Below are 24,853 nucleotides of genomic sequence, written 5' to 3' on the forward strand. Positions count from 1 at the left end.
ATAAGATATATGTGAAAGAGTTTCCCCTCAGGTCAAATCTACTTTAACCTACATTACATTTTTCATGCCATTCAAATTGATAAACACGTCCGAACATTTTCGCCCTCAGCGCTCCACACAGGTCTACAGTGTTGTGCGCACAGCCACTCGAAAGAGGCAGTGCCAGGAGTAGGAAATGGGTGGATAGGACACAAGACCGGGTTTTATGAATGGTTAAACTCATCGTTATCATTTTCTAACTTTGTGACCTCTTTACCTTTAGCATTGGGCATTATTTTTAAACAAATCTGAGCAGTTTATAACCCACGTACACATTTTAAAATCCAGAGCCAACTGTTTTACTGTATTAAATCCTTTAACTCTCCATAATGTGCGTATACAGTGAAAATACCACCAGACAATAAGGTTATAGTCTTTTAATAAAAACTTTGGTATCAATAACATTCTGTCCAATAAAAAGAACTGTGTGACCCTCAGTGATGTCATGTGTCACACCAGAGGCTCACCATCTGTTTCTCCAGACTTTCAGGATATAATGCAGGTCTTGTCATGTTGTAGAAAAACAATTTCATTGCTCATATAGATTTCAGTCAATTATGCCTTCAAGAGCATGGAAAGGAAAATAAAAAGTCAGTGCCAAAGACATAACCAAAATAAGTTACATTACATCAGTCTTGCTTCCTGTCTATATTACTTTGTGATTGTTTTACTGCAAGTCTTATAGATTACCGTATGCGCCGTGTGTTCAGTCGAGTGCGTTTCTCAACGCTGAAATTTGAATGTCTCTGCAGATCTCTGTTTTATCATATTTACCACATTTTTTAATCACAGGTTCTTGTAAACTGCCAAAAATACTTTAACAGATGAAGAAATGTCAAGAGGGAATCAGCAAATGAATTATATGTGTAGATCGAGCAAATATCAAGACAGCAGTGGATGTCAGTGCCTCCTTATTCTCTTATTACAAAATGAGGAATGGACTTTGAAGGTGGAAAACCTTACAATCAACCGAGCTGTTCAGGGGCAACAGGGTAACATCAAGACCAAAATTAAAAAGAAACTATGTCCATTAACACCCAACTGCCCCACTTCACTACATTCCCCCCCGCCCCAAGTCGAGTTGTGTCCATATCTCAGGGAAAGGATGCACAGCAGCCACAATACCCCTGGAAAATACAGGACAGAGTTTCTAATGGCTCCTTAAAGCTCATCTTTTTCTTTTACTTCCTCATCTTCCATTTCTGATAGCGCCTCCTCTAGCTCGTCTTTTGTATCTTCATCTTCCTCCTCCTCTTCTTCATCAATCCCATCTTCGTCTTCTTCATCATCATCACCACCCTCAGTGTCTTGCTCCTTGTTCTTCTCCTCCTCCTCTTTTCGTTTCAGGTCGTCTTGCTCTTGCTTCATTTTCCTCTCTGGTTCCTGTGAGGGAAGATTAAAAACAAATCCATGTCTCTAGCTCTTTAGCATCTAACTGGCAATGGTTTCATGTGTTGTACATACGACAAGATATGGCTTAATGAGAGAGTACCAGCACGGCATACCTTTGTCACACCCCATGTCTCCTTTCCAATGTCTTCTGCTTCCTTCACGTCATCTGTGATCAGGAAGTTGTCAAAGATGGTACCAGATTTCACCTGGAATAGACGGTAACAAATGTTACAGTGTAGTTCAACATCACTACAACAACAACATTACAATTAAATGTGGATCTCTTTCTCTCTCACCTGCCAAAGATCAAGTCCTAGAACACCGACATTGTCGAACTTGTAGATGTTTGAATCAGCGTTGTATTCAGGATTGTCAATCTCAGGATGCACCCATGGGCCTTTGTAGTTGGGGTTGTCGATCTGTTTAGGTTTCCATTCTCCCTGTAATAGAGAAAACAGTTATCATATTACAAAGGCATTTCTTGGGTAAAAGAGGTCCAACAAACCATAACTAGACATTGAAATCCTACTTCAGCTTACCTTATACTCTGGGTTGGGAATCATGGGCGGCTCCCACTCTCCATCCATATCCTCATCCCAGTCTTCAGGCTTTTTAGCATCAGGGTCTGGGATGTTTTCAGGTTTGTCCCACTCCTAAAAAGAGGAACAAATTATCAAAATCTAAACGCTGAAATAAAAGAATTGTAAATGATTTTTTTTTTTTTACTTGTCAGACCCAGGACTGCTGTGAGAGGATCACGACAGTCAATGCAAACCAGGACAGAAAGCGGAACTCATCTACATCAGTGAGACAATTTACCTCAGGCTTAGTATCATCAGCATCATCAATCTTTGCACGATCATCCCAGTCCTCTGGCTTCTTGGCTTCAGGGTCCTTAATTTTCTTAGGAGGCAGGAAGTCCCAGTCTTCCTCCAGACTACCAGATTCTACCTTCTCGTTGTCAATTTTCACCTCATAAGTCTGATCTGGATTCAGGATCAGTGTGTACAGGTGGGTCAGTTCATCATCCTAGAAGAAACCAAGGTGTCTCGATTAAGCCAACAGTGCAGAGGTGGTGATGTCAATATTTTTTTTCCAAATGTATAAAAGTTTTATTTACCTTGCACTTAACCTCTTTCTTAATGAGGTGATTCTTTCCCTTGTAATTGAAGATGACATGGACTTTCTTGGTGCTATAGCCACAGATGTCAGGACCTAGGGGAAACAAATGTATGTTATACTTTACAGACTCTTCCTTTCATTGTGAGCATTTGCTATGATGCATAACTGTGAACACCACTTACCAAACATGATGTAGTATGAAGACTCTCCATGCATTGCAGTCTGCTCCAAATCAGCGGGGAAGACCTTCACATAGCCACCACCACAGTCAATCTTTTGCTCATGCTTGACTGTAAACTGGATGACCAGGGACTTGCCCTCATTGCTGAAAGGCTCAAATCGGGCAGAGGAGGCATAGAAACGAGCATCCTGGCTCGTCTGGAGGCCTGAAATAGGAAGTACAAAAGAAGCATTGAGCAAGATAAACTCAAAATAGGTTCTCTTAATGCTAACCTTAGTAGAGACACAGACACTACAGCATTGACAATTACTGACTAAATAACCGTTTAAGACTACTGACAAATGTGAAGATGACAAAGATTGTCGTGTAATGCAAAATAAGAAAGGTGTAGAGTCAAGTGGCAACTCTTTACTCTCTCAAAAATATTATTTGCTCATATCAATCGTTACAATAAGACATAGCCTAATTACATCAAAAAATATCTGGGTGAATATTTAAGATCAAATCACGTGATTTTTGTTTTGCGATAAGTGGGATGGGAGCTCGACCCCCGCTTTACCTTTGTCTTTCTCAGCATCTCCGTAGAAATTGCCAGCCGTCAGTTTCCACTCTCCATAGTCAGACTTGTGTTTGGAGTTGACCCACCTACTTCTCCAGGCATCTGAACAGAAAAACGACAGGTAAATTTACTGAGGACTAACGACACCCCCCATAAAATGCAAACTGCCCATTCATTACCGTTACTCTTTGAAATGCAACAGTCAAAATCCGATAGATCAACGTGCAACTTAAATTTAAAAAACTTAAGTGCTACAGCCTTGCGTTTGCTAGCTTTGGGGCCTTGCTAAAGTTAGCCGGCTAACAACCCAGTCAAAGTTATTAAGATGAGAAGGATGGTACTTTACACTATCAACGATGAAAATGCTTTTTTTTATTATTAAGAGACAGAGCTTTCAAGGAGAAAAAACACACACACGACGACATTTCTGACAAAGTAATGGAGAGCAGTCAATGAAATGAACTGGACTCCTGCACTAGTAGCAGCAGTCACTGTTGGAAATGTTCATGCTAAACTTACCACCGTCTTGAAACTCCTCCCGAAAGTAAACCGTTGCATGTGCGCTGTACACCGCTAATATCACCGCAATTACACCCAAGGCTTGCATTTTTGCCCCTTTTCGAGTCCCACTTGCTACTACTGCTGCTGGTACTTTCCCAAGCTGACCAGTGAGTGTGAACACCTAGCGGAGAAGGAGGAAGAGAAGGGAATATTTTAGACTTGCTCCAGCGAACAGATGTCTGTCTGCCATTGGACGACAGCGCGGTGTGCCTGGACCAATCACAGTGGACCACGAAACATATGTCCTCACCGGTCACTGATCCACGATCGGTTGTTAATGTAATCGTGTAGTTATAGCAACAGTCCGGTGGAGGGGGCCAGATTCCTGGAACGGAGAGAACAAGATGGCGACAGCAGCAGTCCATAGTACAAGTGCTGTTTATCTTATGAGTCATGTAGTTTGGTTTACACACAGCATAAACAACACCTTAAAAGTAAGGAAAATGCCATAAGCAAACTATGACAGTTTGAATCTTTTTTTTGTTTGTTTGTTTTACAAAAACATATGGTCGACCTTCATGCAATAATAATGTATTTCGAGCTTTTACAGTCTATGATTTCGAGGTTATGTTGGTCATAGATTTCATTTGTATAAAACCAGTCCTGATTTGGACATACGTTCTTTATCAACATTGTTAGCAACAAACTAACAAATTTCAATCCATATAATAGACTTTGGACAATGTTGGGGCAGTGCCCAAATAAATATGTATGTATCTGTGTTCAGTAGGCCTATTTCCAGAACAGAAGGTGCATTTTGCATCAATGTCTCTTTTTAATCTTCTAACAATATGATCATCAAAAAAAATCTATGAATTATTTTAAACGATATTTGTCCAACTTTATTGGTTAACTGGTATCGGTTGGGTAGAGCCGGATAGATGAACACAGTTTACCAGTTAAGTAACAGTTAGTACTGCGTCATCTCTTGCACCAACGGCTGTGGTTCGTGACTGTACGTTAGGCAGTTTTTCAAAAATAACGGCAGGATTTGGACGGAAACTTAATTGTCAGCGGTAGAAAAAAAAGACTGGTCCTTGTTCATTATTAATTAATTAATTAATTAATGTATTCATTTTTTACAACCGAGACAACAGAACAAACTGAAAATGTTACCACCGGGCGGATTTTTATCGGGTGACCGAGTTTAGGTAAGGACAGAGAAATGTGTAACCGTCTGACTGCATAAATTAGTGAGTTTGCTAACGGTAACGGTAAGCTAACGTTACTTCAAGTATCACAAAGTCAATGTTAGCATTATCCACCAAGTTAATTTTAGTAACCAGAAAGTTTTATTTCGACAACTTTTACTCTTGTATTAAGATTTGCACAGTCTTAGCAGTGCCAGTTAGCAACACAGATGTATATATTAGTTACAGTGGTAAATTAGCTTAAAGTCGTTGGTTAACTTAGTGGTTCAACAGCCAACTGCCGTTAACAGGCATCAGTTTGTCGGTGTGAATTTCATATCATGCCCCACAAATACTAAATAATCTTTCATATAAACCCTATTGAAATTCACTTTTTCTAATTCCAGTTGATAAAACAAACAAAACTAGCACTTTTACTGTTATCTGTTTTTGGCTTTATGTTTAATCTCCTTCTTTTTTTTTTTTAATCTAGTGAGAATACCCTGGACAGAGGTTGGAGGTGATTTTGTGCTACAATGGATTCACATGACACAAAGACAAACAAGCATGGATGTCAGGTAAAGTGATTATATACCTTACAAGCAAACAATAGCATACACTTTATTGAGTATACAACTCGAGCAAATACAGTTACTACAACCCTTGTATTTCTCAGATCAAATACAAGCAGGCCAGAGCAGAGCGAAGAAAGCTCCTCACCCCAGCACACAAGTACATAACTGACATCCTGGCTGAGAGGCTTTCCTTGGAGCCTGCAGCAGTAGAAGGCTTTATTTTAGATTCATCTGTGAGTAAATGTTGACTGTATTTATTTTTAATTTTTTTTTACAGAATATCCCACAAGAGCAGTAATTTATTTTCCCTGTGATTATGGACTGTTGACACTGACTGAACACTGACTTTCAGAGGATTTTTCTGAATTTGGGGAAAATACTGTCGGTGGCTACTGCACCTCTTCACTTTACCCCCCTAGATGGAAATGATCATGACACGTATGCCTCAACAATTGCTCAAGACTGTGGGGTGTATGATACTGTTAAAAGCAGCAACATCTCAACAAATACACATTTTAACATCATATTAGTGTCTTTATCTGCTACTGTAGAGCCATTGGAAGATACACCAGTCAGACCTTTTCCAGCCTTTCACATGGGGTTTGATGTTGGTCAGAGTTTGCTTTCTGTATTTCTGGTGTTGACTCATGATATAATACAAGATGCATGTGGTGCTCTTCATTCTTGAATTTGAGAAGTTTGTACCGATATTTCTCCCTAAGATGATCAAGACGATTTTTGGTTGAATGTCTGCCATGCATGTAAATACAAAAACATGCAAAGAAAAAAAAAAATCTTAAAAAATGTCTTTTTTTCTTTTTTGCTTGCTCAATAGTTGGCTATGTTTGACCATTTCTTTGCCGAAGGAGGTCGTAAAGCAATTTCTTTTGTGTATCAAGAGGCAGAAGTCCCAGGAATAGGTAAGCATTAATGTAGAAACACTGAAATTCCACAATGCCTTACTTTGTTTTTATGTGACTGTTATCGTGCTAGTATTAGAAATAGGAGAACACATGTAACACCATAGATGTTTTTCACTTCCTGCCCATGGAGTGATGTTAGATATCTGTAAGAGAGCAATTATTTCTAAGAGGGTCCTTTGTAGTTCCTTATATCATCAAAAATCATTTGGATTGAATTTCAGAGAGTGGCCGTACATATCCTGGGACCACCAAAGGGGAAAAAATACTGAGGTTGTTTTTGGCAGATTTGTCTCAGATATGCCTTACAGGCATTTGCTGCTCTTTCATACGTAATAGTGTGGACTGCCCCATTACTTCAGAAAACATACATGAGGTAAGACTGTCGTGTGTGTGTGTGTGTGTGTGTGTGTATAATGTGGTGTGTTTCTGTAACTGTAGTTCTTTGATTGCTTTCTGTGATAGACACATTTTCCCAATTATTGTTGCAAGAGCCGTACACAGTCGCCTGAATGTGCATTTCAAATTTTTTTGTGCCCCAGAAAGTTAAGATTTACCTGTGAAAGATACTGATTTGCTAATTGCACCATCCCCCCATTTAGATAACACTTATACAAATTAATTATTCTCATTCAAGAAGAGCGGGAAGATGCTCTGATGGTTAGCGCTTAACCAGTTCTAAGCTAGTTTTTAGCTTTTGCTTTTTAAATTCAATTTTGCAATCTTATCTTGATGCATTACAGGAGATCACTTTTTCGATGGTTGATGCCAGACAAGGCCTCCTGAAAGGAATAAGAAATGCCTACAACTTTGTGCTACCAGCTCTTGATACAAAACAAAACTGGGGTGTCCTAGATAAGACAAGACGTGGAGAAAAGTTTAAGAAGGACTTCAAGTACACCATTAAACATTGTCTTAACACCTTGGATGGCAAGTCATTTTTTTGCTTGCTGAAATATTTGTTGCATGATATCATGGCCAAATACCAGCCTTCAACCAGTTCTAATGATCTTGTATTATTCCTCTTGTTCGTACCTCAGAACTCCAGATGAACAATGAGAACATTGTTCATCTGAAAACAGTCTCAGACATTGACCTCTCTAAATTGACCTCCCTTGATGATATGAACGCTGCAGCTGCCAACATGGACATGGTACATCAACTTGAAGAAATTTTGATGCAGTGGTACAAGCAAATCAATCAGGTTGGTTTTCATACACCTCACACAAATACAGTGAACAGCCTCTTTAGACTGACTGGCTGTAGGAAGGGATTGAAGATTAAATGAATAAATAAATAATAGTAGGAATTAACAACAAGAGCAAAAGCGGGGAGAGGAAAATATCTTCCTTATTATATTTTGGATAAAGATGAATTGGGATGTCATTCAGGTGCAATCTCAGTTTATAAAGACATATGAAGTGAAACTGCAGATAAGCATTTTACTTACATTTAAATGAACCTAGTCATTGATTAAATACTTGCACTGTTAGAGGAAATTGTAACCTTTATCTGTATCTATAATCATCAGGTCCTGTTGGAAAGTGATCAGTTGAGGAAAACAGATGATTTTGCAGGACCACTGTGTGAGCTACAGTACTGGCAAAGAATGTCTTTGAGGTTCAACTCCATCATTAGTCATGTCAAAGGTCCAGAGTGTAAGGCAGTGGTAATGGTGCTCCACATCAGCCGTTCCAAGGTTATGAAGGTACTGACACACAAGTGTTCAACTACAACTAATCAGTTAAGTTAGTTATTAGAAGACATACAATTATATGCATGATAACACTGGAAATTATCCAGAGTGTAAAAACAGGTTATTGCTAGGTGACTGAAAAGTGCATGAAGAAATGGATCATAATCTGAATAGTAGAAATATGTACCATTAAAACAATCATTGGCATCTAATAACTTTTGAAGAAATTGTATCAAGTTAAGACATCACAGAATTATTCAAAGTTATAATGTCCAAATGTATCACATTTAGAGGTTTTCAAATGTTTTGAGTTTTCTTCCATTTGAAAAACTAAAATCTGGTTCTGGTGCAGTAACCTGTGCAGGGCTTTTATAGATTGATGAATTTAAATGAGGAAAAGAGAAAAGAGAGCTCTATAGAATGAACTGAAATTGGTAATTTAAAATCATGCACCTTTGCAGATGTGGCGGGCAATCGATGTCAGTTTAACAGATCGTGTCAATGAGGCAAAAGACAATGTGAAATTCCTGAGCACACTGGAGAAAATCTGTCAGCCTCTTTACAACAGTGACCCGGTATGTATAGTCAATAATACAATGCGATGAATTTCCATTGTTTAGACTATTTTTTCTTTATAAGACTAATGGATGGCAATCATTTTTGCAAGGTATATAAGTATTATGAACAGGCAATAATATGGGCAAACATAAATGTGTGATTGCAGGTCAATATGATGGAAAGTGTGCTGAACATCATCAATGCCATTCAAATGATACACAGTGTTTCACCATACTACAGTATAAAAGAAAATATATCTGCACTGTTCATCAAAGTAAGTGAATATTATTCAGTCTAGGAAAAACCATAGTTGCTCTGGAATATGTGGTTTTCATGGAAACATCTTTGAAAAATCTTCCAGGTCACAAGTCAGATGGTTACAGCATGCAGATCATATATAACAAACAGTGGTGCATGTCAAATATGGGACCAAGACCCTACAGACATCATGAAGAAAATGGAGGTGATGTTGACACCTCAATGGATAAGTGTTCATATAATGGGTATATGGATAATGCCTGTGCTATCATTACTAAGGATTGAATATATCACAAAATCATCATATTAGCGTTTGCATTCATTTTTGTCTTTTTTGTCTTTGGCAGGACTGTATCTCCTTGTATCAGGAGTATCAGACTTGCTTCCAGAAAACAAAGAAACGAACATTGGATAGGCCTGGAAAGAGGCCCTTGGAAGTTTCAGAGATGCTGATTTTTTGCAAGTTTGACAGGTTCTGCAAGCAACTCGAAAAGGTTCAGAGCTTTATTCAAGTTTGAATTCTATTTTGATATGAAGGTCTTGCCAAATACTAATAAAAATTTATTTTGTAGGTCAAACAAATAATCACAGTGTTCAATAGATTTGAATCTCTTGGAAAATCAAACATTGAAGGCATTGAAATCCTGGCCCGACAATTCCACACTGTGTCCATGAATTTGAAACGGAGGACATCTGATATGTTGGCCCCCAGGACTACTGATTTTGAACATGATTTTGCTGAGTTTATGGTACAAGTGAGCCACATTGAGGTATGAAAAATGTTGTGCTGCAGGAAGTTGTATAGATAACATATATTATCTCCCTCTCTAAAGCAATTATTGTTTACAATGTACACAATCATTTTATAATTTTGCCTCTTTCTCTCTTTAGACCCGGCTGCAGGCATTTATGAGGTCCTGCTTCTCTAACATCTTCTCATCACGGCAAGCTCTCTGCTTTATACAGCGGTCAGTATAATATTGTGAAGTATTTTTTTCATTGTGAACAATTTGGTATGATAAATAGAAAATTCTAACACAGGTCACAAAAATTACTTTATTTGTAGTTTTCGGAAGCTGAACATTCCCTGTCTGGAGACAGAAACTTCCAACATCTTGGGTCTTATTCTTCACCATTATGCCTCTGAAGTAAAGTTTTTGAAAGAGGTACCAGGCACCAGACTCCATGAATATAGCAGACCTTTTTTTGACACATTTATTATTATATTATGGACATTTTTGATTAACAGAAGAGACTTGCTCTTGTGAATTTTCTTCGCAGCTATATGACAAACAGAGAAAGCAGCCCCCATTAGCCAGAAACATGCCTCCTGTGGCTGGACGGATTAGCTGGGTCAGGCACCTCTACAAAAGAGTAGAGGAACCCATGTCATATCTAAATGTAAGGCATTGTGTGTCCTACACCAATTCGAAATACCTCATTATCATAAAAATATATTCTAATCGTGAATACATTTTTTGTCTTTAACAGAAACACCCCGACATTCTGGGAAGCCCAGAGGGACAAGATGTGGTCAGGATGTACAACCAAACTGCTTTAGCACTCGTTGAGTTTGAGTGTGTTCTCCACACAGCATGGCTGGATGAAGTGTCAAAACTAGACTACGGTTGGTTCTTGACTCTAACTTGATATGTTGTTTCCCTAGATGGTATATCCCTTGTTATGAGCCAGCATAGCACTGTGTAAATATTAATTTCAAATACTTTCCCTTTCTTTACCTCATATCAGTCTTGAATATGACACTGCTGGTTCGACACCCAGCGACTGGAAAATTAGTCGTCAACTTGGATCCTAAAGTTACTGAGGTCATTCGGGAGGCTAAGTGTCTGTTGAAGATGGGTCTGGTGGTTCCAAAGCAGGGTTTATGCCTGGTCAAGCTGGAAAGCACAATAAAGGCAAATCACCTCAGACTACAGGTAAATCAAACTGTAACATACAGTAATGCTTTTCTTCTTTTCTTTTGCAGAGGGGTTACCTTAATATAAAATTATTTCTATGATAATTTGTCTCTTACAGACCATCTTGGCAGACTATGAGTCCATTTGTGACAGCATACCTGCAGACTTCATCAGCTTGATGGCTTCAAAAATAAAAAATGTAAGCAGCTTAGAAATCCTTTGGCATAATAAATGGACTTCATAAAGTTCATGAAGTGCATTTATTTCTTTATCCAACAGTGCTTCCAGGGTTGCTAATTTTTCATTCTTGTTTTACTGATAAATCGCAAGGTGGAATCTGTGCTTCGCCATGGATCAGTGCGGCTCACCTGGTCCTCCTTCCCCCTGGACAAGTTCTTCCAAAATGTTGACTCTGCTTTATTTGACCTTAAACATCTTGTAAAGATGGTATGTTACAGTTTTACTTATTGAGTATTTTAAATATACCGTTACTCAAGTGGTAAAAGTTACTACATACATTTCTTTTGTCAGGTGCTTGATATCTCTAAGATACACATTGATGATGTTCTGAAGGACATCTCAGAGACTGAACTGTTTGAACTCCCAGAAGGTCATGCGTCATCAATGCATGACCTGATTGACAAGAATGAGGTATGGATCGGTATAAACAACTTATTTTTACCCTCAAAATCATGAAGTAATTACATGATGTATTATGGAAGTGTCAATGTTATTTTTTCTCGTTTAAAGAAACGATGTGTGGAGCTGGCAAAAACCTTGGACCATAAATGTAGTCGCGTTAAAGAAGCAGTGAAGGAGCTGGGTAATGTTTTTAGTGCCATTTATGAACCAAAAGGCTCTAAGAAGACCACTGCAGAAGGTAGGTACTCTTAAATTGCAGTTGAAAGAGATGCTCCTAATTCTAAATATATAATGTGTGTGTACAATTTTTGTTTTTGTGCTGACACATATACAACACAAATTACAGGACAGAAGGGTGTGACATTTTCAGAAGGGAGCCAGAAGAGATCTAATCAGGATCAGGGAAATAATTCTGAAAGTCTCGATAGAGATAAATCAATCAAATTCGAGAGGGTATGTTTGCTTACCAGCATCAAAACACTTATCTTGTTCACAGTTTCACAACAAATGCAGTAATGCCTCATCTTTATTTCAGGAGTTTAAGAAGCTCTATGAATACCTCACTGCAAGAGTGTTAGAGGCACTGGTCAAAATGACCAAGTTTTCTCTGGAGATGCTAAAAAGGAGGATTTGTCACAAGTAAGTGTGTTGTTGTTTGGCAGCATGTACAAAAAGGAGCAATATCTAACAAATATAATACAATCTGTTACAGATCAACATCAATAAATAGATCTGAGTCGAAGATGGTCCCACTAATAAAATCAGAAGTCCAGCTTGTCATACCCAAAGTGGTAAGTTTCTGCCACTGATTGATGACTGATTGCATGACATACACTGGTAGTTATTGTGTTGGGAAGAATAATCAGAGGAGTAAGTATTTACTGTACCAATCTTGTGAAACAGAAATTGTAGTACCTATGTCTGGAATTTGTTGTCACCAGGTAATGAGCCCCACTGTAGATGAGATGCAACACGCCATAAATCATCTCATCGACCGGGTGTTGGAAGTTAGCAAGGGCATTATTTGGCAGAAGAAGTACAGTAACAATCTCACAAAGAACATAGGTTTGTCATTGTCAGTGTATACATATATACAAAAAAAACAGAGACAAATTCAAATTCATGTGTGAATAGAATTTGGTTAATTAATTTGGGGTTGAAATCATCAAGAGCAATGTTTGGGGTATTTTTTTTAAATATTTGCCTGTGTACAACCATCTCGTAGGTGAAGAGAAAGAGAATTTCTATCACAGAGTAGCGGAGCACAAGGACATAAAGAAGGTCATGGTCATTCTGAAAACAGCAGTCACCTCTATGAAAGGACAAGTGACTGATGTCCTGAAACAGTTCAGTCCCTACAGTGTGATCTGGAATGAGGACAAGAACCTCAAAGTTAAGGTTTGTTTTCCTGTCAACACAACAACATTTGTTTTGACTTTAGACACATCTCTACTGCACTGCATATACAGGTAATACTCAGAAAATTAGAATATCGTGAAAAAGTTAATTCACTTCCCCATGATTGCGAACTGTACTGAACCAGACAGAGAGCTTTTAAAGGCTCAGGAACCCTTTGCAGGTGTTTTGGATTAATTGGCTGACAATTTGAGCTACAACATTGAACTTTTTCACGATATTCAAATTTTTTGAGATTCTGATTTTGGGGTTTTCATAAGCTGTAAGCCATAATAATCAAAATTCTAACAAATAAAAGCTTGAAATATCTTGCAATGCCTGTTATGAGTCTAAATAATATATTAATTTCACCTTTTAAGTTGAATTACTTAAATGAATGAACGTTTTCACGATATTCTAATTTTCTGAGTATTACCTGTACTTTGAATTCAAAATGTAAGATTTTCTGAAATAACAGCATCGTCATTATTTTAACTTTTTAAGGAATTCATGGCCAGCCATCCATCCTTGATCCAGATTAAATCTAAAATCGAGCACTACAACTCGATCGAAAAAGACGCTGATGATATTAAAACCGTCATCTTTTTAATGTCTACCGAGCTATCAACAGGTAAGGTATTTATCCTGTGTTCAAGACAGCAACCAAATAAATGATGTGACAAAAAGCCTAGTTAGTTCTGTTACTATTGGAAACTGCTGTGAGAGGTTACTCTTATGCATGTGCTCTGAGCTAAATGCTAACTCAATGTCAGATAACATGCTGATGTTAGGATTCATTGGAATAGAATCAGTTATCTGACAGAATATGAAAAATTATAAATAAATGTAACCTAACACTAAGCCTAAAAATCAAGATATGAGGTGGGAACTTTTTCTGTTGTTTAACATTGCCACATTTTTTTACTGAATCAAAACACATTTATTGTCCCTCTATTCGACCTCAAAAGACAGTCACTTTTAAGTAACGTCTGGCTGGAGAACTGTGTGCATGTGTTAGAACGGAGGAATAAAATTTGTGTCTCTTGTACACAGATCCATTAAAGAAGGCCCTGAAAGTTGAGACCAAAGCCTGGAAGAAACTGTTGTGCAAATACCTGAAGGAGGAGTACAAGAAAAAAATGATTGACACCAGCATACATGCTAACAAGTATCTCACACAACTGTCCCATACTGTGACTAATCTGGAAGATGTGCGCTGTGCCATGGCAGCCCTGTCTGAGCTTCGGGATACTGAAATTCAAACTGATATGACATTGATTTCCATCGAGGTATTAAAAAGCACAATTTGTTTTCAGAGATATAGATGTGAATAACAATCTAATGATGATGTTACACTCTGCAGGAAGCCTTTGACATTCTGATTAAATACGAAGCAGATGTGACCAAAAGAGAAGAAGAGGGGGTGCACAATCTGAGGCATCTCTTCACAAAACTTCAGTCTAAAGCTGTTAGTAGTCTCTTATTGTGTCTAATGTTTTTACAGTGTGTTTATTCTGTAACTCATCTGTGATGTTCGTTTTAAATTTCTGACTTCCCCAGAGGGCAGTGCAAGATGAGCTTGTTCGAAGGCAACCCAAATTCAAACAAAACCTTCTGGAGTGCGTTGCTACTTTTCAAAATGATGTTTCCACTTTTATGGAGCAATATGATTCAGTAAGTAATCTGTTGTTTTGTTTTGTTTTTTTCTTAATAGTGAATGTGTAAGTTTTCAAGCAAATTAGTCAAGTGAAATCTGTTAAATACTATGTATGCTCCTGTTTTTAGGGAGGCCCCATGGCTGATGGAATAGCTCCACAAGAGGCCAGCAGCAGGCTTCAGATTTTTCAGGTAGCTGTCAGTTAGTTTAAAATCATCCTAAGGTACACGGGTCAGTGTTACATGCATGAAAAGCATTCAAACATACACACAGCATACATACAATACAGTACACCAAAGATGTTTCAGTTTGAGGTTAAGATGCATTAAAATTCACAAACATTCAGTTTTTCAATGAAATCACTTTTGACATAAAACGAACCAAAAAAATCATAAAAGGTTTTACATAATACATATAAAAGCATGCTCTTCTTATGAAGTGGACTACGTGTTGTCCTTGTTTATTATGAATGTGCTATCCAAGTAGCTCAGTTCAAATATCAAAAATAATATCTGTGAAAAGGATCAAAATTATTGTAGATTAGTTGTTGTTGTTTTTTTACCTAAACATTTATCTATATCCGCTGACTTTTTTTTCTTTAGTTTGTCCTTACTTGTATTGAAATGGTCAAATGTATGTTTGTACTGGTTCTTCTATAAATAAATAATAAAATAAATGCTTTTTTCCCATTATTTTACCCAGGGTAAATTTGAACATCTGTGGAAAAATTTCAGCACATACAACTCTGGGGAGCAGCTTCTGGGCTTGCCAGTTACACCATATAACTGTCTACAGAAGAAAAAGTATGGCCATGTTTTATAAAGACTTATCCAATCTTTCCATAGCCTTGAAAATGATTTCTATACTGTTACAGTGTTATCGTGTTCTGTGTAGTGTATTCAAACTAACAAACCTTTGATTTCTTCTGGTTACTCCAGAAAAGAGCTTGATCTGCTACAGAAACTCTACAGCCTGTATGATTCAGTCATGACTAAGATCAGCAGGTACTATGACATCCTGTGGACAGATGTAGATATTGAGAAGATCAATGCAGAACTTTTGGAATTTCAGAACAGGTAATCCATATATGTCTGTCAATATCCCCCTTTACTGATACAGCTAATTGAATTTGCAATGCAATTTCTTATTCGCTGTTGCTGTAACACCAGGGTTTTTGTTTTAAAAAAACAAAACAAACTAATTTTAGATGCCGGAAGCTGCCCAAAGGACTGAAGGAATGGCAAGCCTTCCTAGACCTCAAGAAGACAATTGATGATTTCAGTGAGTCATGCCCCCTGCTTGAGATGATGGCAAACAAATCTATGATGAGAAGACACTGGGACCGGATCACAGAGCTCACTGGGCACCATTTTGAGGTGGAGTCCAAGACTTTTATGCTTCGAAACATCATGGAAGCACCCCTGTTGAAGTATAAGGACGAAATTGAGGTTTGCTGCCAGTTTGGATGCTTTGGTTACAGCCTGTCGTAATTCCATAAGACAAGCTAATTCAAGCTGCAATATGTCATTATTTATAAACCCTTGAAATTCTACATTTTTAGGATATCTCCATATCAGCTGTTAAGGAGAAAGATATTGAGGCAAAATTGTCACAAGTGAAAGAAGTGTGGGTTGGCCAAACCTTGAGCTTGAATACATTCAAGGACAGAGGAGAACTGATGCTGAAAGGGGCGGAGACAGCAGAGATTTTCACCACTCTGGAGGACAGTCTTATGGTGCTGGGGTCTCTGCTGAGCAACAGGTAGAGAAACTCAATTTTAAACTTTCAGAAAGTTCACCATTTTATACAGCAGTGACTGGAGAAATCAACAAACATTTAATACACAGAAAAAGAAAAGATGGGGTATGTTCAGCAGAAATGTTCCTACTGGACTTGTTTGACTATAACTGACAATTCATAAGGCATACTATGGAAATAATTTTGGCTTTTCAGGTACAGTGCTTTCTACAAAGCAGAGATCCAGGATTGGGTGTCCAAGCTGTCAACATCATCTGATGTAATTGAACAGTGGGTTATTGTACAAAACCTGTGGATCTATTTGGAGGCTGTGTTTGTTGGGGGTGACATTGCCAAAGATTTGCCACAGGTGCAGTATTATGCTTTTCATCTTAATGTTTTGCCATTTATAGTTATCAATAAGTACCGTAACTACAATTGTGATACTAAAATATTTCCCTATCTAGGAGGCAAAGCGTTTTCAGAATATTGACAAGTCATGGATTAAGATCATGCAACGAGCCCAAAAAGTCCCAAATGTGGTCGAGTGTTGTGTGGGGGATCCAACTCTAGCAGAGCTTTTACCAGATCTTCAGAAACAGCTCGAGTTCTGTCAAAAATCCCTTGCAGGGTAACAGTTTTGTTTAGTTTTTTTACTTTATGTCAGAAACATAAAGGATCACTCTGGGCAACAAATTGAATCGAAGGCAACTGGATTTGTCTAGGAAGACGATTTCCTCTTTTCCAAGGGGCTTCATCAGTTTGCAACACATCGGTCTGACTAGTCCTCACTAGTCTGATTGGTGATCGATTCAATTTGTTGCCCAGAGATAACGATGACCTGGATGAATGAAGGGCAAAACAACATTTTTTTCTCAAGCAAATTTAAAGTAGTTCCACCCTTTTTAGTATATAGTATATGTAACGTCCCTCAGGTTTCTCACAAATTGTGCCAGTGCTTTGTTGAGATGTATTTAATTAGTTTTTTCATTCAGATTAAAGATTAATAAATATCTTGAATGCTTTGGACCAAAAAGAAAATATTTTCCTGCAGATGATACTGTGCACTGTAGATGATACTGTCTAATTCAACAGGTATCTTGAGAAAAAGAGGCTTCTGTTTCCACGATTCTTCTTTGTGTCTGATCCGTCCCTTTTGGAAATTCTTGGACAAGCCAGTGATTCTCACACGATTCAGGTTAGAATATTGATTGTCGCTACATGTAAAGTAGCAGCATGTCTGAAATTTGTCTGAAAGTACTTTTTAATCTGTCACAAGAACTATTATTTCTTCAGTATGGTCAATAAAAATGAACAAGAATAATATTAGTTACAATATTTTTCAGTCACATCTCCTTGGAGTGTTTGACAATGTCAACGAAGTAGAGTTTCATGCAACCGAGTATGACAAGATCATGGCTGTAATTTCACAAGAGGGAGAGAAATTACCGGTATGTAATCCTAATTGCATTTGCAGTTTGTAAATACACTGTAATTCTACATTTGCCAAATGTTAATAGAATGTGAAAGTGCATGTGTTGAACGAAAGTGTTGAATTTTACAATTGTGCAGAAGGGAAAAAAGTATATTAACATTAAAACCGACCTTGAGTGAATACATTGTACCCTCCCAGACCTGATCACAAGGAGACTGAATGTGTGTTTGTGGTTTCAGCTGGACAATCCTGTGATGGCACAGGGACCAGTAGAGCTCTGGCTTGGGAAATTGTTGTTACAACAGCAAGCATCATTACACTCTGTTATCAAAGCTTCAGATCTAGAGATCAACGATGAGGACTTTGATCTTCTGGCTTTCCTCAACAAGTTCCAAGCACAGGTCAGAAGACAGTGTTAGAAAAATGATTTAATAGGTTTCGATTACTAACTAAATGTTACTAATGTCCTACTAGATATCAGGTCAGCACCATACTTGTACACAGTATTACTGTGTTAGATCATTTCTGTTGCTTAAGCCTGATACCATGATGTTTAAAAAGTCAGAACTGTGACACTATATCTATTTTTTTGTTAAAATGATTTAATGTGACCACTTCTCAGACCATGTAGAATTAAAGAGTTAGTGGTTAGTTATGTTAAATCCAGGGAGGGGCCGTCACAAGTTTCAGGTTATATTTCGGAAATTTATTTAGATGCACCTTTACATTTGTCCTTTTGCTCCTTTTTTAGGTGGGCTTGCTGGGAATCCAGATGCTTTGGACAAGAGATTCAGAGGAGGCATTGAACAATGCTGAAGACGATAGAGAGGTCATGCCCTATACCAAGAAGAAATTTCTACAATTACTCAGCATTCTCATTAAACAAACCACCCACGACCTGAGCAAGTTTGACAGAGTGAAATATGAGACGCTTGTCACAATCCATGTGCACCAGAGCGATATCTTTAATGACCTAGTAGGTTCTTTGAAAAATCTTTCTGCATCTTCATTGACTGGGATTGTCACACACTCAGATTGATATCCTGCTTTGTCCCCAGGTCAAAAAGCGTATAAGATCTATCAATGACTTTGAATGGCTGAAACAGAGCAGATTTTACTTCAAGGAGGATCTGGATAAGGTCCTTGTGTCAATCACTAATGTGGACTTCATTTATCAAAATGAATTCCTAGGCTGTACCGACCGTCTGGTCATCACCCCTCTGACTGACAGGCAGGAAAATGTTTCATTTTGTTACAGTAATTAGTAACTGAATTCACTTTTCACATATTTTAAAGATGAGTTCACTGCCATCTGCCTGCAGATGTTACATCACACTCTCCCAAGCTCTTGGCATGAGCATGGGAGGAGCACCTGCAGGGCCAGCCGGCACTGGGAAAACTGAAACCACAAAAGACATGGGACGTTGTCTTGGCAAGTATGTGGTGGTGTTCAACTGCTCAGACCAGATGGACTTCAGAGGACTTGGCAGGATATACAAAGGTATCTTCGACAGTGAAACAATTCATCAAGTGGTGTGGTGTGCAATCTCAGTTATCTCATGACATGTTAATTTTTCAGGCCTTGCGCAGTCAGGGTCCTGGGGCTGCTTTGATGAGTTTAACAGGATCGACCTGCCAGTGCTTTCTGTGGCTGCTCAGCAGATCTACATTGTTCTGCAGTCACGAAAGAAACACAAAACCACTTTCATCTTTACCGATGGAGATTGTGTGGATCTAAATCCAGAGTTCGGCCTCTTCATTACTATGGTAGGATATACAAGTGCCCAGCAATTTTATAAGAAATATCTCAAATCCAGAAGAAGACATTAAATATATTCTGAATGGTGTCATGTTCCCATGTCTAGAACCCTGGATATGCAGGTCGTCAGGAACTTCCTGAAAACTTAAAAGTGCAATTCCGGACAGTGTCTATGATGGTGCCAGACCGGCAGGTGGGTCCAGTCTACATTTTCTGGAAATTAGATTTTTTTTCTTTTGTTCTTGACTTAACATACTGTCGCATCTCCTCTTTTGTCTTTTGCAGATCATCATGAGAGTCAAATTAGCCAGTTGTGGATTCAATGACAATGTCATCTTAGCCCAGAAATTTTTTGTTCTTTATAAACTGTGTGAAGAACAACTTACAAAACAGGTGAGAATCTGTTTGCCAGTGCTAAATTCTCCCCTTGAATGATAATTGAGGTACCTTCACACGACCACTGCTATTTGTTAGGTCCATTATGACTTCGGCCTGAGGAACATCCTGTCTGTATTGAGAACACTGGGTGCCTGTAAAAGAGCACGCCCCGATGACACAGAGTCCAGTACTGTCATGAGAGTGTTGCGTGACATGAATCTTTCTAAACTGGTAAGTAACATAGTATGGTTGCCATCATGTTACTGTTTTATACTGTTGACCATCAGGGAACATATAAAAAATTCTGACTTTATTATGCTATGTGGTAAACACTGTTCATGTGAATTTCTGTTTCAGGTCGATGAGGATGAGCCCCTCTTTCTTAGTTTGATCAATGACCTGTTTCCTGGTATCCAGCTTGATGGAAGTACATACACAGAACTTCAAGCCGCTGTAGGCCACCAAGTAGAGCTTGCTGGTATTGTTAACCACCCCCCTTGGAACCTCAAGTTGGTTCAGGTATCTCAAAGGCTTTGTATGCTCACTACCTGTTGTATTTTGTGTATTTTTGAGTGATGTAAGTAAAGTATCCCTCTTACTGATTTGTCGCTGCCAGCTTTATGAATCTTCACGAGTGCGCCATGGCCTGATGACCCTGGGACCAAGTGGAGCTGGAAAGACCGTAGTTATCAACATTTTAATGCGAGCGTTGACTGAATGTGGAACCCCACACAGGGAGATGCGCATGAATCCCAAAGCAATCACCGCACCACAGATGTTTGGCCGTCTTGATGCAGCCACCAATGACTGGACTGACGGCATTTTTTCGACTCTGTGGAGGAGGTCTCTCAAAGCCAAGAAAGGTTTGTAACACAAGGTTTAATGCACATTCAAACGAATATTTTTCAATATATGGCACAGATTGCCTTTGTACACATACACAAACACATTTGAATTCAACATTATTTGAACAATAGATTGTAAGATCAACATAGACCTTGTTTTCTTTTTAAATATACATAGATTAAAAAGGGAGCTAAGGCTGGTCATGAAGAAAATATAATTAGGGTGTCTGTTTTGCCTGGTTAAAAGCAGTTTTTGTTATGTTTGATCACTACGAATCTTGAATCTTACAATAATATTGTATGTTTCAGGGGAGTTCCTATGGATTGTGTTAGATGGCCCTGTGGATGCCATATGGATTGAGAACCTGAACTCTGTGCTGGATGACAACAAAACACTAACCTTAGCTAATGGGGACCGCATCACCATGTCTCCATCCTGCAAGCTGGTGTTTGAGGTACACAACATGGATAATGCTTCCCCCGCTACTGTATCCCGTGTGGGTATGGTCTTCATGAGCTCCTCAGCTCTCAGCTGGAGACCCATACTTCAGGTACAACTGCTTTGCTAAATTGTCAAAGGAGAGTACTTTGCATTGCAGTGTTTTACGAACAAGAGCCTATGTGGAACTTGTGCTTTATTTTGTAGGGATGGACTTACAAGCGCAATGCACAGGAGGCAGAAAGCCTTTTGACTTTATATGACAAGTTATTTGAGGATGCCTATTTGTATATGAAGCAAAACCTTAAACCAAAAATGGAACTTTTGGAGTGCAACTACATCATGCAGGTTTGTATTGAGACAAACATGTATTAGATTATGGCTCTAAACGTGTCTGATGAAATACTTATCTCCTGTCAGTCTGTGAATCTGCTGGAAGGCCTCATCCCAACCAAGGAGACAGGTGGCTTGGCTGGTGACAAACACATGGAGCGCCTCTTTGTCTTCTGTCTGATGTGGAGCATAGGAGCCCTTTTAGAGTTGGAGGACAGGGACAAACTAGAGGCTTTCATAAGAGCACATGAAAGCACTATCGATGTGCCTCAAACACAGCCAGGAGAAACTATGTTTGAATACATGGTCAACACAAATGGTACAGTTATTTTTATGTTTTTAACTGAGTGGTTAAAGACTATTTTATCATGGTCACAACAATGTATGTGTGGTAACTTCAGGTGAGTGGTGTCATTGGAATGACCATGTGGGGGAGTATGTTTATCCATCTGACCATGTGCCGAGCTACTCTTCAATCCTTGTGCCAAATGTGGATAATACAAGAACCTCTTTCCTTCTGGAGGTTATTGCCAAACAACGCAAGGTGATCTTTTTTCTTTTTTTTTATGTTTATATTACAAACATCAACACTTTTTTTTGCTTTGATGTACGTTTGTGAAAGAAACAGAAAAATCCATATTTTATTTTGTATAGGCCGTACTTCTTATTGGAGAACAAGGGACAGCCAAAACAGTGATGATAAAAGGCTACATGAAAAATTATGATCCTGAGACAGACCTGTCCAAGTCTGTGAACTTCTCATCTGCAACAGAACCTATGATGTTTCAGGTAGACCATTTACTGTATGGTAGTGTTCCCTGTGCTTTACATGACTGGTGCCGTTCAGAATAGCTTTTGGTTTGGCAAAGCATTGTTTTATTGTTTGTTTTCGCCAATTACAGCGAACAGTGGAGAGTTACATTGAAAAACGAATTGGCAGTACCTACGGACCCCCAGGAGGACGCAGGATGACCATCTTTGTTGATGATATAAACATGCCAGTTGTCAATGAATGGGGAGATCAGGTGTGTGTGTGTGTGTGTGTGTGTGTGTGTGTGTGTGTGTGTGTGTGTGTGTGTGTGTGTGTGTGTGTGTGTGTGTGTGTGTGTGTGTGTGTGTGTGTGTGTGTGTGTGTGTGTCAGTCAGTTATGAACTTGTCTGAGTAACTACTGTGACTCTACAATAGATCACCAATGAGATAGTCCGTCAGATGATGGAAATGACTGGCATGTACAATCTGGACAAACCAGGAGACTTCACCACTATTGTGGATGTACAGATGCTGGCGGCCATGATTCATCCTGGGGGCGGCAGAAATGACATTCCACAGAGACTGAAGAGACAGTTTACTGTCTTCAACTGCACCCTGCCATCCAACAGCTCCATTGATAAAATCTTTGGTAGTTATCCTCCAACTATACTTTTATCAGCATAGTTTATGTTGTATGAAATCCTAAATTCTCTTTCTTCTTCTCTGTCTACAGGTGTAATTGGATCTGGGTATTTTGATGCTTGCAGGGACTTCAAGCCTGAGATATCAGATATGGTGAAGTGCCTTGTGTCTGCAGGGAGGATCGTATGGCAGTGGACAAAGGTAATCACTTGGAGGAGATTGTGAATTTTATTGTAAGGATAGTATAATATAGGATAATAGGATAATATATAGTCATCAAACATGCACCTTACTGTGTATTGATAATGATGATGTCATAACATGATTTAATGATTTCACATTAAAGGCAAAAATGCTGCCAACACCATCCAAGTTCCACTACATCTTCAATTTGAGAGACTTGTCCAGGATCTGGCAAGGGATGTTGAATGTAAAAGCTGAGGAGTGTGATGATATCCTCACTCTCATGGCTCTTTTCAAGAGTGAATGTACAAGGGTTATAGCTGACAGGTACAGTCCTTTCATACAGTGAATCCCCATTTTGAATGAACCAAGGGTGGCACAAAAGCTAAATAAGACATTTCTTTTGTTGTAGGTTTATTTGCTATGAGGACAGAGAGTGGTTTGAGAAGGCTTTAACCCGTGTGGTCGACGAGCACATTGACTCCAGTCTTGTCGCAGACCTTCATTCTGAGCCATATTTTGTGGACTTCCTACGAGAGGCTCCTGAGCCCACAGGAGAAGAAGATGATGATGCCTGTTTTGATGCCCCCAAAATTTATGAACTGGTAACTTGGTATTAATACTATTGATAGATGTAGGAAGCTGTCAGCATCATCTGAGTTAACTATTTTAGTTATATTTTTCTTGTGTTCAGACAATTGAAATCAAGAGTGATGTTACCTGCTAATATGAGTTAACTATTGTTCCTCCAGGTGCCAAGTCTTAATTTCTTACAAGAAAAGCTGTTGATGTACCAGACCCAGCACAATGAGGTTGTGAGAGGCGCTAACCTAGATCTGGTTTTCTTCACCGATGCCATGACTCATCTTGTTAAGGTCAGTCTAGAAGCTAACCTGACTAATACATATCCTGTTGTGCAGGCTGTAGATAATTCAGATTTATTTGAGATGTTCCTTCCTTTAGATCTCACGCATCATTCGAACTGACAATGGAAATGCCCTGCTTGTGGGAGTGGGAGGATCAGGCAAACAGAGTCTGACTCGCCTTGCTGCATACATCGCTGGATACGGCATCTTCCAGATCACACTGACAAAGTGAGCTTAGATAAAAAAGCCACTGACATAAAAACTCACACTGTCACTGCATGCAAACTTAATGATGTACTGGAGTCTTGTTTCTTACATTTACATTTTGTTTTCTCAGAACTTACAACATAAGTAATTTCCTGGAAGACATGAAACTGTTGTATAAAACGGCTGGGGCTGACGGCAAAGGCATCACCTTTCTCTTTACTGACAATGAAATCAAAGATGAAGCCTTTCTGGAGTACCTCAACAATGTTCTTTCTTCTGGAGAGGTACCTTTGATGTATTTGACTCTTAAATCCATGGTCACATAAAACAACCAACTGCCCCTGCCTTTAGAAATTTTAGTTTAGTCTCATTAATTCTCATTTCAACAATATATTGTTGCTATTTTACAGAAACAAAGATTAGAGACAGAATGAAGATGGAAATGGCTTTTACTGATTCTGATGACTTGATTATGTTTTTTGTTTTTTTTAAGTATATTTTTTGGGCTTTTATTGCCTTTAATTGATAGTGCAGTCGAGAGTGACAGGAAACGGGGAGGCAGAGAGTGGGGGAATGACACGCAGGAAAGGGCCGTCCGACGCGGGAACCGGGGCCGCCTGCACCGAGGACTGAGCCTCAACATGGGGCGGCAGCTCTACCCAGTGAGCTAAACG

General features: G+C 38.8%; 2 protein-coding genes across 2 annotated transcripts in view; one reads left to right on the forward strand and one right to left on the reverse strand.

Moving 5' to 3' along the window:
* Positions 1 to 401: 401 nt before the first annotated feature.
* On the reverse strand, positions 402 to 4,035 carry calr3b (calreticulin 3b). Its single transcript, XM_083991842.1, has 9 exons — positions 3,813 to 4,035; positions 3,294 to 3,395; positions 2,736 to 2,939; positions 2,552 to 2,646; positions 2,251 to 2,460; positions 1,971 to 2,084; positions 1,728 to 1,871; positions 1,545 to 1,637; positions 402 to 1,422 (listed from the first exon to the last, which is right to left on the reverse strand). Exons 1-9 carry the CDS (start codon positions 3,898 to 3,900, stop codon positions 1,201 to 1,203), a joined length of 1,272 nt encoding a protein of 423 aa, XP_083847968.1. The 5' UTR covers positions 3,901 to 4,035; the 3' UTR covers positions 402 to 1,200.
* Positions 4,036 to 5,520: 1,485 nt separating this feature from the next.
* Positions 5,521 to 24,853, forward strand: part of LOC311000546 (dynein axonemal heavy chain 8-like) — a gene marked incomplete at both ends in the record, with an annotated part of 29,061 nt that continues 9,728 nt past the window's right edge. The window contains 58 exons of the mRNA XM_083991285.1: positions 5,521 to 5,562; positions 5,661 to 5,792; positions 6,395 to 6,479; positions 6,704 to 6,855; positions 7,223 to 7,409; positions 7,520 to 7,683; positions 8,011 to 8,187; positions 8,637 to 8,750; positions 8,900 to 9,007; positions 9,095 to 9,196; positions 9,339 to 9,485; positions 9,564 to 9,761; positions 10,273 to 10,392; positions 10,483 to 10,618; positions 10,741 to 10,928; positions 11,029 to 11,109; positions 11,241 to 11,357; positions 11,442 to 11,561; positions 11,661 to 11,790; positions 11,899 to 12,005; positions 12,494 to 12,617; positions 12,778 to 12,950; positions 13,452 to 13,578; positions 14,001 to 14,236; positions 14,311 to 14,415; positions 14,508 to 14,621; positions 14,733 to 14,795; positions 15,307 to 15,407; positions 15,543 to 15,680; positions 15,812 to 16,052; positions 16,166 to 16,365; positions 16,558 to 16,711; positions 16,809 to 16,972; positions 17,437 to 17,539; positions 17,688 to 17,792; positions 18,016 to 18,177; positions 18,528 to 18,752; positions 18,835 to 19,007; positions 19,099 to 19,277; positions 19,356 to 19,543; positions 19,642 to 19,728; positions 19,821 to 19,928; positions 20,010 to 20,144; positions 20,271 to 20,432; positions 20,530 to 20,776; positions 21,068 to 21,309; positions 21,405 to 21,545; positions 21,618 to 21,849; positions 21,932 to 22,074; positions 22,185 to 22,319; positions 22,433 to 22,555; positions 22,717 to 22,930; positions 23,015 to 23,124; positions 23,270 to 23,433; positions 23,519 to 23,711; positions 23,859 to 23,981; positions 24,070 to 24,200; positions 24,310 to 24,463. Coding sequence (XP_083847411.1) covers positions 5,521 to 5,562; positions 5,661 to 5,792; positions 6,395 to 6,479; positions 6,704 to 6,855; positions 7,223 to 7,409; positions 7,520 to 7,683; positions 8,011 to 8,187; positions 8,637 to 8,750; positions 8,900 to 9,007; positions 9,095 to 9,196; positions 9,339 to 9,485; positions 9,564 to 9,761; positions 10,273 to 10,392; positions 10,483 to 10,618; positions 10,741 to 10,928; positions 11,029 to 11,109; positions 11,241 to 11,357; positions 11,442 to 11,561; positions 11,661 to 11,790; positions 11,899 to 12,005; positions 12,494 to 12,617; positions 12,778 to 12,950; positions 13,452 to 13,578; positions 14,001 to 14,236; positions 14,311 to 14,415; positions 14,508 to 14,621; positions 14,733 to 14,795; positions 15,307 to 15,407; positions 15,543 to 15,680; positions 15,812 to 16,052; positions 16,166 to 16,365; positions 16,558 to 16,711; positions 16,809 to 16,972; positions 17,437 to 17,539; positions 17,688 to 17,792; positions 18,016 to 18,177; positions 18,528 to 18,752; positions 18,835 to 19,007; positions 19,099 to 19,277; positions 19,356 to 19,543; positions 19,642 to 19,728; positions 19,821 to 19,928; positions 20,010 to 20,144; positions 20,271 to 20,432; positions 20,530 to 20,776; positions 21,068 to 21,309; positions 21,405 to 21,545; positions 21,618 to 21,849; positions 21,932 to 22,074; positions 22,185 to 22,319; positions 22,433 to 22,555; positions 22,717 to 22,930; positions 23,015 to 23,124; positions 23,270 to 23,433; positions 23,519 to 23,711; positions 23,859 to 23,981; positions 24,070 to 24,200; positions 24,310 to 24,463 — 8,526 coding nt within the window. The remainder of the gene's footprint in view (positions 5,563 to 5,660; positions 5,793 to 6,394; positions 6,480 to 6,703; positions 6,856 to 7,222; positions 7,410 to 7,519; positions 7,684 to 8,010; positions 8,188 to 8,636; positions 8,751 to 8,899; positions 9,008 to 9,094; positions 9,197 to 9,338; positions 9,486 to 9,563; positions 9,762 to 10,272; positions 10,393 to 10,482; positions 10,619 to 10,740; positions 10,929 to 11,028; positions 11,110 to 11,240; positions 11,358 to 11,441; positions 11,562 to 11,660; positions 11,791 to 11,898; positions 12,006 to 12,493; positions 12,618 to 12,777; positions 12,951 to 13,451; positions 13,579 to 14,000; positions 14,237 to 14,310; positions 14,416 to 14,507; positions 14,622 to 14,732; positions 14,796 to 15,306; positions 15,408 to 15,542; positions 15,681 to 15,811; positions 16,053 to 16,165; positions 16,366 to 16,557; positions 16,712 to 16,808; positions 16,973 to 17,436; positions 17,540 to 17,687; positions 17,793 to 18,015; positions 18,178 to 18,527; positions 18,753 to 18,834; positions 19,008 to 19,098; positions 19,278 to 19,355; positions 19,544 to 19,641; positions 19,729 to 19,820; positions 19,929 to 20,009; positions 20,145 to 20,270; positions 20,433 to 20,529; positions 20,777 to 21,067; positions 21,310 to 21,404; positions 21,546 to 21,617; positions 21,850 to 21,931; positions 22,075 to 22,184; positions 22,320 to 22,432; positions 22,556 to 22,716; positions 22,931 to 23,014; positions 23,125 to 23,269; positions 23,434 to 23,518; positions 23,712 to 23,858; positions 23,982 to 24,069; positions 24,201 to 24,309; positions 24,464 to 24,853) is intronic.

This window comes from Trachurus trachurus (assembly GCF_905171665.1).
Source record: "Trachurus trachurus genome assembly, chromosome: 17".
Taxonomy (NCBI): domain Eukaryota; kingdom Metazoa; phylum Chordata; class Actinopteri; order Carangiformes; family Carangidae; genus Trachurus; species Trachurus trachurus.

Coding starts and splice junctions, on each gene's coding strand:
- calr3b (XM_083991842.1), bottom strand. CDS start 3,900: ATGCAAGCCTTGGGTGTAATTGCGGTGATATTAGCGGTGTACAGCGCA. Junction 2,461..2,551: donor AGAAAGAGGTTAAGTGCAAG/GTAAATAAAACT, acceptor GGTTTCTTCTAG/GATGATGAACTGACCCACCT. Junction 1,638..1,727: donor TAGGACTTGATCTTTGGCAG/GTGAGAGAGAAA, acceptor CGTCTATTCCAG/GTGAAATCTGGTACCATCTT.